Source organism: Acipenser ruthenus, chromosome 8, assembly GCF_902713425.1.
Source record: "Acipenser ruthenus chromosome 8, fAciRut3.2 maternal haplotype, whole genome shotgun sequence".
Lineage (NCBI taxonomy): Eukaryota > Metazoa > Chordata > Actinopteri > Acipenseriformes > Acipenseridae > Acipenser > Acipenser ruthenus.
In genome coordinates, this window is record NC_081196.1 from 57,247,081 (window position 1) to 57,260,912 (window position 13,832).

General features: G+C 38.2%; 1 protein-coding gene across 1 annotated transcript; it reads right to left on the minus strand.

The window, feature by feature from the left end:
- Positions 1-363: 363 nt before the first annotated feature.
- Positions 364-9,863, minus strand: LOC117406760 (Krueppel-like factor 5). Its single transcript, XM_034011047.3, has 4 exons — positions 9,536-9,863; positions 6,853-7,660; positions 6,432-6,491; positions 364-2,297 (listed from the first exon to the last, which is right to left on the minus strand). Exons 1-4 carry the CDS (start codon positions 9,713-9,715, stop codon positions 2,119-2,121), a joined length of 1,227 nt encoding a protein of 408 aa, XP_033866938.1. The 5' UTR covers positions 9,716-9,863; the 3' UTR covers positions 364-2,118.
- Between the last annotated feature and the right edge of the window lie 3,969 nt (positions 9,864-13,832).

The window sequence follows — 13,832 nt, forward strand, 5'->3', positions numbered from 1 at the left end:
TCATTTTTGAAACCCATCCTACAAAACATTTTAACGACTTAAAAGTTCTTCAAATTATGTCATTTCACCTTGAAACCTTGTCAGCTGTACCCATGTGGACATCATTTAAAAAATACTAATGGACTATTTTTTGTTAATAATGTTGGTAGATAACTTAAAAGATTAGTGATTTTAACATTTGGTTATCAACACTTGAAGAGAAAATAAAGCATGAAATAGCAATGACAAGGTTTTTTTTTATTTTTTATCAGGCATCATTTTGTTTTATTATATATATATATATATATATATATATATATATATATATATATATATATATATATATATATATACATGTGAACATTTTGCCAGCTTCATTGTACATTTAAAATGTTTTTTTTTTTTTTTTTTTTTTTTTAAATATAACATTACAAAAATGAAAGAAAAGTAAAACAACAAAACACATGAAATGCTGAAGCAGGACAGCAACTCCGTTTGCCTCTGTTTCCTGGTACAGTATAAAGATTAGACACATCTTACAAAATATGTACATCAGCTACCAAATATTTACATTTCTTAAGGCATTTCAGTTATTTGTATAAATGACTAGGCCTATAGTTTACCTTTTTCCCCCAAAAATTGACAATTATTAATTTAGAGAAATAAATAACCACACTGCAAAAGGAATACTTGTATAACAAAGAAAATATTTCTCTCTGTTACAAAGACCCATGTAAAACATTGTGCTTCTAACTAGTGCTGTGTGGTCCAGTGGTTAGTGCTGTATAAAAATGTATTCCTGATTTGTGGGCTTAATTATAAAATACCTTTGAAGACACTTCAAGTGGAGGTACTGTTCATAAGTTTATTATAAACATGATTGTATATTCATCAGGATTCAGCATGGCACAACTGAAAATAGCTTTGAAGTTTATTATGTTAAACATGGGGACACTGTTATAACAATTTGATCCAGTCTGATCCCTCTGATGGCCAATCCACTGGAATGGCAAAAATATGTTCTATTAACTTGTTCAGCTTTTTCTTGAATTAAATATGTAGCAATACATTCATTTACCCTTTGGAGGGCAGCCCAATATGCAAAGTGCAAGTCACTAGTTTTAGGTCAAATAAATCCAGTCAGTAAAATGTGATCCTATTTCTGCCAGTGCTTTAAATATAAATAAACCAGCTCTTATATTTGCTTTCCAGTTTGAGAAACTATCAATGGTTAGTTTCTGAGGTATCATTTTTATATGATGTTTTGGGGGTAAATTGAATCAACTTTATAACAAAGATCTGTATAACATTAGTTTGAAGGTATTTAAAGCAATGTGTCCATATTGTACCTTTTTCAAACCATGTCAAACACTAAAAGGCAAACACACACTAAGTCCTTGTGGCCAGCTTGGTATCTGCAGTAGTACTGACATGTCAGACCAACAACGAACAAATCACCATTATACCGAAGTATGGATTTTGTGGGCCTCTTACACAGTTTTGCATAAACAGTATGGTAGCAAAAGACCTTTAACAAAATCTTAGCGTATGTTTTTAAATAAAAACCAAGATCACCAAGTAAACCAAGACATACTAGTAATACTAATATGTGTCCTTCCTATCTGATAAGAACCAATTAAAAAAAAATAGAAATTAATTTATGCAATTTCAAGTAGTATCTGAGCTTTGTTCTTTGGTTACATAAACTTTCTACAATACCTGAAGGCTTTTGTCCTTTCCATTGCACGTTTCTCTGACCTCCAATGTATTTACTAAACTGCCACTACGGTCAACAGTGCTTTGGTCAAAACAACTCAAAAGGTACAGTATATAAAGCTGTGTTTTTGTGAGATGTAAATAACCTTTATAGCGAGCACCAGCTCTTTCTCATTCCTATTTGCTTTTGCATCAACACCGCAAAAGTTTCCAGCTAAACCACGCTTTTCCTTAGTTCCTCCATGCTGCATTCAAACTATACAAAAATAAAGTCACCCCCCCTTAAAAAAAAAAAAAAAAAAAAAAAAAAGCTTAGTGTGAAAATGTATCATTAAATCTAGCTGTGGCAGTGGCATATCAAAAAAGCATATATTGGTAGCAAACACTGGACAATACAAGTTGCCCATCCTCAGGGAGTCCTGTCTAATTCTGGTGTCTCTTCATGTGCAGAGCCAGGTGGTCGGAGCGTGAGAAGCTGCGACTGCACACTGCGCACTGGAACGGCTTTGCCCCGGTGTGTTTCCTGAAGTGACGTGTGAGCTCATCGGAGCGGGCAAACCGCCAGTCACAGCCTTCCCACATGCATTTATATGGCTTTTCACCTGAAACAAACAAACAAAAACACAAACACAAACGCTTAAGAAACTTGGTTGCTGGAGATTAGATAAAGGGGCATTCAGAACAGAAAATAGGAGGCTTTTTTTGCACAGAGAATTGTGAGGGTCTGGAACCAACTCCCCAGTAATGTTGTTGAAGCTGACACCCTGGGATCCTTCAAGAAGTTGCTTGATGAGATTCTGGGATCAATAAGCTACTAACCAAACGAGTAGGATGGGCCAAATGGCCTCCTCTCGTTTGTAAACTTTCTTATGTTCTTATGTTCCTTATTCAACATAATTAATAAGGGCATTTCATATACTTCAAAAGATGGACTAAAGGACAGCTTGGGGTCTTGGTCAGTAAACTGAAAGTCTTTAACAGATTCACTGTGCTTATCTCATGTAACATATGTACTTCAATGAGAATGAGAAGTCACGTAGTGTGGACAGTGTAAATTTAAGAAGTTTCACCACTATGGAAAAACATATTGGCACACCAAGAATTCTCATACAAAATACAATCCTATAAATTCACCTTAACACAAAACAAATTAAAACACAATAGCAAAACCAATATTTAAAAATGTGTCAATTATCAAGGGAATCTGGTGATCTCTTAACACTGAAGAAAACTACCTCATAGCAATAATACATTTTTCAACTTTTACCCATAAACCACTGGGGTGTTTGGAGACCTGGGGAAGGGGACCCTCAGGGAAACATCCTTTTCTTAAATAAGACACCTGTACCAACACCTGTTACACTAGTTAAACCACTCTGACAGACGACACAAATGTTTTATGCAATGCTAAAAGTGGTTTAACCTTAATCAAAATGAACTAACATTGTTGCAGAATACCAAACTTTAGTCAAGCAAACATACAGAGGCAGATGTGACCACAGATACCTATGATACATGCCTCTTACAGATATTTGTATTATACAGAAGGCAGATATACTCCCCACAAGTTTTTATTTATTTTAAATTAGTGCATGCTAATTTGTCCCACTTTAATCAGAAAACAGTGACATCATAGGAATCACAGAATAATTAATGGCAAGCAATACACAGAACACATGCCTCATCTGGATTGCTATTTTACCTCATCCAAAAAGAAGTATGAAGCTTTAGGATATCAAGTACACTACAAGTTTTTTATGTGGCTGTATCAAATTCCACAGATTTTTTGGTTTTCTGGTTGCTGGCCTGCTGACATACTTAACAGCTCACTAAACAGTTGCCAAAGTTTGTAATCCTGAGCTCCTGTCTGTTATTAAATATGGCATAACTTATTAGCACATAACATTCTGCTACTCTGCACCTGTTTCTTATTACATCAACAGTTGTTTGTGGTAACAATTAAAATGTGTATATGGTCTTCCCAGATGAAAGGATTTCAGTGCGATTCACAAGGTTACCCAAAATAGAGCACTTTTGCGAACCATTGTAAATATTGTAAGTCACTCTTTCAGGAAACTTAAACATACTTTATTTGAGAACCAATAACCTCTATAAATATATTACTTCCCCTTCTCCCACAAGAGCCATTCAGAGTGAACTAAAGCCTTGGTATAGACAGGAACAAAGGGGCAGGTATACACCTGTAGAGGACACATTTTGCAAACAGCACTTTTCACCTGAAAGACAGACAAGATTGTCTTTATTGCATGTACTTATGTAGCTGTTGTGTAGACCCTTTCAGGTTAGGAAAAGCCCAGTGCTTCAAACGATACAGGATTTCTAAAGAGCACGACTGCTCAGAGAAAGCGTACAGGGCCTCCCAGAAGGTTTGCAAAAGATGAATTGGACAGAGAACAAAAACAAACACAAATAAAAGTGTATTTAAATGTTTTTGTATTTTGTGAAAGGATTAAGGTATTGTAGTTTTGCAAAATCTTAGTTATAAAAAGTTACAAAAACAAGACAAAAACATATTTCTAGACATAAATGCATGCCATAAAATGTGCAAGTTGAATTAACCAAATGCTGCATAATCAACTTCCATTATTCCTATAGTACTGACATAACCAATTTCTTAACACATGTAGAGTGTTATCATACTAACAGACAACTTTCTTTGCTTTTGTTGATCAACAAGCCCACAGACTGGACATTCAATTATATCACATAGCAGGGGAAAAGCTAGTGCTCTTTGCAAAGCTAAAAATATCCCACAGACACTCACTGAGCAGACAGTCTGAATGACAGATATTTGAGATATTATATACATGTGGATCCCCACTTTTCATTCAGAGTGGAAAGCAAAACTTCTTCAATACTATGTCTCTGTGCTAGTGCTGGGACGAACACAGGATTTTCATGTTCGGATATTCGCTCATAATTTAAATAGTCGTTCGGATAGTCGTTTGTTTTCAAAAAGTAATAAAAGCCATTATACTGCTCAGAATGCAGGCAGAGACAGCATAGCAGCAGGGGCAGGGGGCGTGGCCCCTGTGTGTGTGCCTTTATTTTACAGCACGACCTTACAATATGTAACACATTATAAGGTTTACTTGTGCCTTTCTGTAGCTGAACAAGCAAACGAAAACTGAAATTTAAACACTTCAAATGAAACAAACGTGGAAATGCCATTGTAAAATGAAGGGGAAAAAACTCACTGTTTTGGTTCTCGATTATTACATTCCACAGAACAGAAAGTTGGAACAAAAATATATATAATATATAAAATCGATATAAAAATCACTACACAACATTTCGCTGCATAATGCGTTTTTGACCCAGATGGCCTTCCATAGAGGTCACGCTATGCGTGCACGTGCATAATCCAGTTTGCTTAATTTTTGTTGTCTAAAACTTTTAAATAATAACGTAGCTCTCTGAACAATATGCTTAATCATTTTCACGGGAATAAACCATGTTCACGTATATCAGAGCCAATATTGCATTACTGCATAGCATATATTTCAGTGAACCTTTTCTGTAGAAGATATTTTTCAGTATTTATGTATATTATTTAGTCATTTAGCAGACACTTTTATCCAAAGCGACTTACAACTCAACAACTGCTTCTGCAGAATAACTTACAATACAACCTCAGTTTTTACGTCTCATCCAAAGGACGGAGCACAAGGAGGTTAAGTGACTTGCTCAGAGTCACACACCGTGAGTCAGTGGCTGAGCTGGGATTTGAACCGGGAACCTCCTGGTAACAGGCCCCTTTCTTTAACCACTCGACCTTATAAAGGTTGAGGGTTACTAACTTATTTTCAAACAAAAAATCAAATCTTTCAAGGCAAATGCAGGCCATTAACTATTGACTGAAAAAAAAATGACTGTGATTGTTTCCCCAGTTCAACGAGTACGAGACTAGATGGTCCCTATAAATAAGGCAGAATTTATGGCCGTCCTTCCAAATGTACAAGATATGTTACAAATAACACACCATTTCAGAAAATACAGGTCGGTTACAATGTACATGACCTTCTTATGCCAATAGATAAATATTGCACAGACAGTTTAGATTTATGGTGGCTGATAGTCATGCAAGTGATAATATTCCTAATTTATCTAACACAATTTCCATAGTAACATGCCTGTGGGTATTATGGCCCTTTTTATAACTACAATTAGCTCTACAGGATTTACAATGCATTGACTTAAGTGCTGTCTCAATACAGAACTGCATATCAATTAAATTAAACGTAATATTTAGTGTGTTAGTCTCACTACCCAATACTGTTGTTATTAAATGAACGAAACAAAAACAAAAAAACTCTTCCTTATCACAATATGGACATCTGTATGCATACCAAAGTCAGTTAAATAAATATGGGCGTTGATTCTAAATTTTTCCTTACAACCTTTTATTTGTATTCAATGTTTTAATTATCTTTGTAGTGTTCAATGAAAGGTGTGTCTGACAATCTGAAACCTCAGATAAGGCCCTGTGTTTTGTCTTATCCAGAGCTCTTGGCAAAGTCCATTTCCTGAGAATGTCAACAAACTCAGTTAATCTTGTTGTTGTTTAAAAGTCAATGTCTCTTAGTTTTTCAAAGTTTGTCAACACCAAGAGTGGAGAGGTGGGGAATCCTTGGATTTGGTCAGATCATACCTATACAGTCATTGGGATTACATTGTGACCTGTAGCACAACAGAAAATAAATAAATGTGCTTACCAGTATGAGTTCTCAAGTGGGCTTTTAAGTGAGAAGACTTGGTGTACACTTTCGTGCAACCTAAAAAAAGAAATTAAATACATTAAAAAAAGACATTGAGACACGTTTATTTTTCACACTCCCCATCCCACCCCCTTTTAGCTGCCACGCTAAAATGTTATTTCAATATCTAAATATTTTCATTTAATGCCATTATTTATATTAAATGAGCATAAGAACAATTTGACTGAATTTAGTTATACGAATTTAATTTCTTTGAGGAAGTAAATATATATCTGAAAGGATATGAATGGAAATGTACTGCACAAACTAGATGTATCTGGTTTGGTAATTTTTATACTGCATGAGGAGTCTTGACTATTGGAACTACTGGCCAAGCACTGAAATGAAGTAAAAAGCCAGACAAGGTTTCTCAGCTTACCTTGGAAGTCACAATGATGGATGCGCCTCTTTTCCAAGTCTGGATTGGTCCTACGATTAAACCGGACTGGCATGGACTGCTGGGCTATTTGCATTGCTGGTGAGATATTGGGATTCTGGACCCCCAGCTTGGAAGCGATGCTTGCAGCGTAGGAAGGAGGAGGCGAGAAATTCTGTAACAATGTCTGCCTGTCGGGGCTGCCTGGCTCGGAGCTCGGAGGGGAGGGTGGGAAATAGGTTCCATGATGCTGTTTTATTTGATGTTGCTGTTGATGAAGAAAGTGTGTTGGAACTGTAAAGGTGCCATTGGGCATGCAGTGAAATTGTTTTACGGGAGTCTGTTGGCTGGCTAAATGAAGATCATTCAAATCAGACATCGCAGAAGGCAGGTGGGCATTACTATGAAACAAGTGACCCTCCTGAGGAATTTCTGGAGAAGGCATCTCTTGTTTGATATAGATGCCATTGACGTGAGTTCCCTGGGAATTGTTGAACACACTTGTGAATTCGGGAAGGGTCTGTGCCATGTTAGTGGGACCATTCTGCTGGCTGTAAGAGCAGACAGGTTCAGTCTTTATTCGGGTCATGGCCGGTCTCTGGGATTTGAATAAACCAGTCCGCAGATGTGTGATGTCAGGCAGGAAGACGTTCATGTTGATGCTATAAGGTGACCCTTCATCCTCATTAAAGAACTGGTCTATCCCCGAAGCACTGTCTCTGCGGAATTTCTTCTGTTCTTGAATAGTGGGGACTGGTGGAGGCTGAGGCTGAGGCTGTGGCGTCAGGTACTTTTCCATTTCCGATCTTGTCTAGGAAGGCAAATGGAATCAAGTTAGATACTGATTAGCAGTGAATGTTTGGGTATGGGTTATAAATAACACCAACAATCATGTTGATGATTTTATCTTGGATTACCAGTTTCCTGGTGATCAGTGGAATTTCCTGGATAAAGTAAATTGAAAAACTTACTCAAAAAGGTGTGTCATATTTATTGTACCACTTCAATTCAGTAACAGGTGTATTTTATAGTAAAATTAATTACTCTTGGTTAATTATTAAATAGCAATGGTGGAAGAAAAGATACCAATATAAAAACACAAAATCTTTGACTGCCTCGTGACTGCAAAAACGTCTAACCTGGGCCACATACTTTCACAGAAGTGTTAAAAACAGCAGTTTAAAAAACGGATACAATACAGACAGTAAAATGAACACACAGCGGGGATTTGGCTAGGATAATAGTGTATATATATATATATATATATATATATATATATATATATATATATATATACACACACACACACACACACACACATTTAGCAGGTCAATAACAGAATACATATTAATTTGTGTCTAAATGTTCTTACTACCCCTTTGAGCAGTGTTTAATGTCAAGCTACAAAACTGTAACATTAGACTTGACATTTTGATGCCTAAAGTGTAATCATTCTCTATGGTGGTGCTAGAGCGCATGTGGGTGGGAGAAGCTTGATATGTTACGAGTACCGTCATCAGCAAAACATTTACCAAGTGCTTCTCAATGGGCTTATGCTACATTCCCCCTTCTCCTGTAAAAACTCAGCTCATACCAAATCTTAAAACAGAACCAGCTGACAAACGGAAAATCTGTTGCATTGCTGTTCATTTATACATCCCTTAATGTAACATGCATCTGTATTTGTATGTTCAGTTTATGGCAAACAGAACAACTATGCCGTTTTGTCACGGCGATAGTAGGCTACTAATAAATATCAGATACTTTATAAACGGAATCACAGGACACGATAGCCATCACGGTAAACTGCTTTTACATAATAGTGGAAAACGTTCCGTTAAGACGTGGTGAGCTCTTGCTGAATTTAGATCTCCCAGCTGTCGTTTGGCTATGTATCTGTTTCCAAACCGTTTTCTAATCGAGACGGACACTGCTAGGGAGTTACAGGGTCTACTCGGAGGACTCTGCGTGGGCGACGCCGAGTCAGTTGCTACTTGCTGGCGGGCTGATGGTCAAGTGCAAAAGCAACTGGAACTTCTCAGTCAGTGCCAGCGAACAAGACTGACTTACAAAGTACCGTCACCCACCCACCCAACCACAATGCCTCCCACCTCTTGGGGTTGGAAAGCCATGGACCTTTAAATGTATGTATTTGCCCTCAGACCAAGGAAAAAAAATAAAATACAAACCAATAAATGCGATGTGCTGTAAACAGTTTGACACCTAGCAGTTCTAGCATGACGCTTATGCGGTTTAGATATTTTCTTAATCTACACATGAAATCTTAGAAGGCATCACCAAAAACAAAAACAGTGTGCCGATTATATCAGCAAAAAGAGGAAAAGCCATCAGCAAACTGTTGTGAGGCGTCTCCTCTTAACACTCCCTGTAGGTATCTTCTAAACAGCAAAATTGAACTGTAGTTGTATCCCCCCACCACGTTATGGAAACGAAAAGTGGGTTGCAGTCTATATTCTTGTACAAAACTGAATTGTGTAAATGCTCAGAACTCAAAACATGCAAATCAGCTTTGTTGAAGCCAAGGCAAAACTTAAAAGTTGAAAAGAACTCTCCAACTATTTCAACCAGTCAGAGCGTGCTTTTTTTTAATTTCATGAAATCCGGTTCCTTGTCGTGGTCTCATTACGCCTTTCAACATGTACACGGATAAGTTTATATCCCCTACCTGGCTGAATTCATGTGTTAGAATCCTGACAGCAGTGTTCTTCATATGCTCTCCCACGAACGGAGTCGAGTCTCTCTCCAGGTTTTCCCCAGTCAGCGCAGGCTTGAGCAGGGTGTAAAACAGCTCCTCCTGCCCTGGACCCATCCCTGTACTCATTGTTAACAGAGTGGAGGTAGCCATACAATTACACGGAGGATGTAATATCCACAGTATGCCCACACAAAGAACACTTATCAGATGTACACTATCCCCAGCTGGCTGTGCCCTTCTACTCCTTCGCTCTAACTGTGTGTAGTGGACTTTATGAACTAACACTGTCACCGCATTCAGTATTTGAGGCTCCACTTTAGGGGCGGAGCCAAGGTGTCGCGATTGGCAAGATACAACGCCAATAATATCATAGAGGAGAAAGTTGTTAGGTTACATTATTTATTGCATTACTACGGATAGAAGTTTATACTTTTTGGCAGTCAAAAAAAAAAAAAGATTCAGTCAACGTGTTTTAGAAATCTACACGGAACTGAGAATTGACATCAAAACCATGTGATTAACAAAAACGGAAAAATAGTGTTAAATTAAATGCAAATTATACAACTTGTCTGAATCCGTCTTTTCAAACATATATATATATATATATATATATATATATATATATATATATATATATATATAATAATTTTGATCTGGGGTACAACGTGTTTTTTTGGTGTGTGTGTGTGTGCACCTTATTATAGTGCATGTAGACTATGACATTGGGAAAAAATAAATAGAAATTCCAGTGATACATAGTTTGAACACCTCTACGCTAAATGTGTACCAAGAGTCTGACCCCCCCCCCCCCCCAGCGTATATGGTGTGGGACTTGTTTACTTCAAAAAAATGAGCTACCTTAAGGGGACTTCCAGTGACAGGTATTGGTATGCCAAGCGTCCACTACTAACTGCAGCAATAAGCTAGGACATGCATCTGTTTTGGAACTCTTAATGATAAAGGCATGCATTACTATTTTTACATTCTGTGTAACAAATTAAGGCTCCTGGGACTGAGCTTCAGAAATATTTCACACGTCTTTTTCCGAAGGCAGTAAATCCACTTAGAAATGTGCTTGCCCACAAAAGTTACATCTTTGTTGAGGAGTTATGCTTTTTAATCCACTACAACTTCCTGAATATATATATATATATATATATATATATATATATATATATATATATATATATATATATATATATATATTTCTGAATACACATTTGATAGACTTGCCAGATACATCTGATAATAAGAAATGTACACTACTGTCTGCCGACAGGTTTCCATTTCTTCTTAGTGTTTTATTAAACAGAAGGGTTTTTAAATGTACACAAACTTTGCTTGTAACATGCATATAAATAATCATTTTTAAACATGTAAACAATGTAATAAGTGTTATTGAAATAAACTGGTTTTGATTTTGGAATGATAGTGTGAATAATTTAAGTTATACCACTATACCAGTCATGTAACATGCAATTGGTAGTGATTTTACCAGCAATGTTTTCATCATTTTAAATTTAAAACACAACCATAGTTTATTACCAATAGTTAGCCATGCCCCAAGCCCCTTTGACAAAAGAAACATGTGCACAGTGCAATGTTTAGTTGTGGTTATACACCCTCACCCCATACAGTGGCTCATTGAGGCCATTGAAAAAATAATTTAAAAAAAGCCTGCATTATGTCGAGATCACGAGAAAACGTTAGGTTATTATCATAATCCTGGTTCCCTGAAATAGAAATGTAACCATTACCGAATGGGTATTTACCTCCTAAAGACCTGAATCCTGAAAATTGTATACCAAACCTGCTCAGCAAGCCTGATTTTCAAGTCCCATTGTCAAGCCCTGCAAAATATTCTGAAAGGCCAGGTAAACTGATTGCAGCTGTAAAACACTGATTGTGAAGACCCAGCCAATGGGGGTTCCACACACCCTGGCCATTCCACACAGCGCCACAGCCCAGACTGGATGTGTCCATGGTGACTATCTCCCTTCTAGTTACACTGCCCAGTGCTATGCCTAGACGTAGATGGGCCGGCTGTTTCCACCAAGAGGGTGTCTTTAAACAGTGGTGGGTCACTGTCAATAGGCGGTCGCTGTTCAACCAGGCCTGCAGAAAGCCAAAGCTGCCTACGTGCAGCTACCAGCGCAGCCTGCATAGGATGTCCATCGACCGGGGAAACAGCAGGTCCCAGGAAGATATGGGAGAGGCGGTAGGCTCGTCGTCGAAAATCGACTGCCTTGTTTCCCCTGCTGAAGGGCAGGGCACTTGCAAGATTGCAGTGGCCCTCTTAATTACCGATATAAGCTCTGTCGACAGGGAACTTAACCGCAGGGGATGTGCTGTTGGACTAGCGCTGAGCAGGAGTAAGGGATTGTGGCAAAGTGCCCCCCTGTGTATGTTATATGTTACGTGTTGAGATTCCAATTGAATGATTGACTAGCAATCGAGTCTCGGTACAACTGCATAAAAGCTGCATGTTTTCACTCACTGGTGGTTGGGTGTTCGGTGAGTGGAGAACGGGATTGGAGACGGAGGTAATAATAATAATAATAATAATATTTAAAATCTGCTCACCGTGTTTTGTCGGTATAGTTCATTTTGTTTGTCTTTTTATTTTGGCGTATAGTGCCGTGTCCTGTTTTGTGTTTGTTTGTTCAACCTTTTTATTTTCTGTGCTGTTTATTAAATGCTGAGCGAAACCATTCGCTCAGCTCCACCAAACCACACCTCTCTGTCTGTTTATTTCCTGCTTCTGGTCTGACGCCACCCACTCCGGCCGTCTTTGTGACAGGGATGCAGAGCGTTCCTTCGAGCTGCAGGATAGCCATTTCTCAAGCGTGTGCTTGGAAAAAGGGGCACAAAACTTGCAGAAGCTGCCATTAGCCAGTGCCTGCTTGGCGTGCTCTGGACCCAGGCAGAAAGAGCACCTGCTGTGCTTGTCCTCAGTAGGCAGACTGGCCTTGCATGTCTCTGATAGAACCCAGGCATGATGCAAGGAGAAAGCAATGCAGTGTACAGATACAGTTGTACAGGTGCTGCTTCAATCTGCTTATAGATATTGACTGGTTTGGTACTGGACGGTGACCTTAGCACTGGTTAGTAGCGGGCTGGAACCGTATTGGTAACTGGAAGGTACCAGGTCAGTACCAGTTTGTTGTATTTAACCACCAGGTCAGTACTGGTTCAGGACCGGTGCAGTAATGGTTCAGAACCTGTTTGGCACCAGGCCGGTCCAGTACAGGTTGGGTGGGTGGCTTTTGTACTGTGTAGGACCGGTTCGGTGACTTTAGCACCAGGTCGGTACAAGGCCGCAGCGGAATGTAACAAGCAACAGGCTGCAGTGCACACAATACGTGGAATTAGTAAAACTACTGCAGCGATAGGTTTAATATCACATATCATTTGTGTAAAAACACAATAAATGCGAAAATATACAGATTGAAGCAACACGTACTTATCTGAATAAGGCTCTCTGATCAGGTCAAAGAGGCTTAGATCTGTGGGTGCAATCCTTTTGTGCCCTTTGGGGTGGGGCCACAATTGCATCACAGGTTCGCTGAGCAGGTTTGGTATACAATTTTCAGGATTCGGGTCTTTAGGAGGTAAATATCCATTCAGTAATGGCTACATTTCATACTTGAAAGAGAACCATTCTGTTATCTCGTGTCTTTTTGTGATCACAAAATAGTTTATCTTGTGTGTTACACAGGTACCAAAATAAAATACATGTTTAATTGTAAATAAATAACGCCTTGTTCTGATCTAATCAGAATTGTTATCTAAAAATCAGGACAAGAGTGGGTGGCAATTATTTTTTTTTTTTTAGTTTTTTTTTTTTTTTAATTCTGCTCAAAACAAGTAAAATCAAGCGTTTGAATGCTCAGCAAACTGTGAAAAGCTTTCAGTATTGTCACTGGTAATAATGGCACACAGCAGCAGGGTACTTAGCTTGTCCTGGTGAGAGCTTAGTAAACAACAAAGTACCCCCTGACGCTGAACTGTAAACAGTATTGTTTTACACTAAATCACTCTCAGCAGGTGTGTGGTTTTCCCTGTAGTCGTGGTTATCATTCACTACACATAGCAGTAGGAGCAGCAGCAGCAACACATGCTCTAATCTGCAACAACATTAAATAATGCTTAAACAATGAATTTTACAGTGCTTCGAATCTGCTGTTGGCATATTTAAAAAAAACAAAAATCAAGCTAAATCTACTAGAAACACATGTTAAAATTAATAAGCAGTTGAAATTACTGA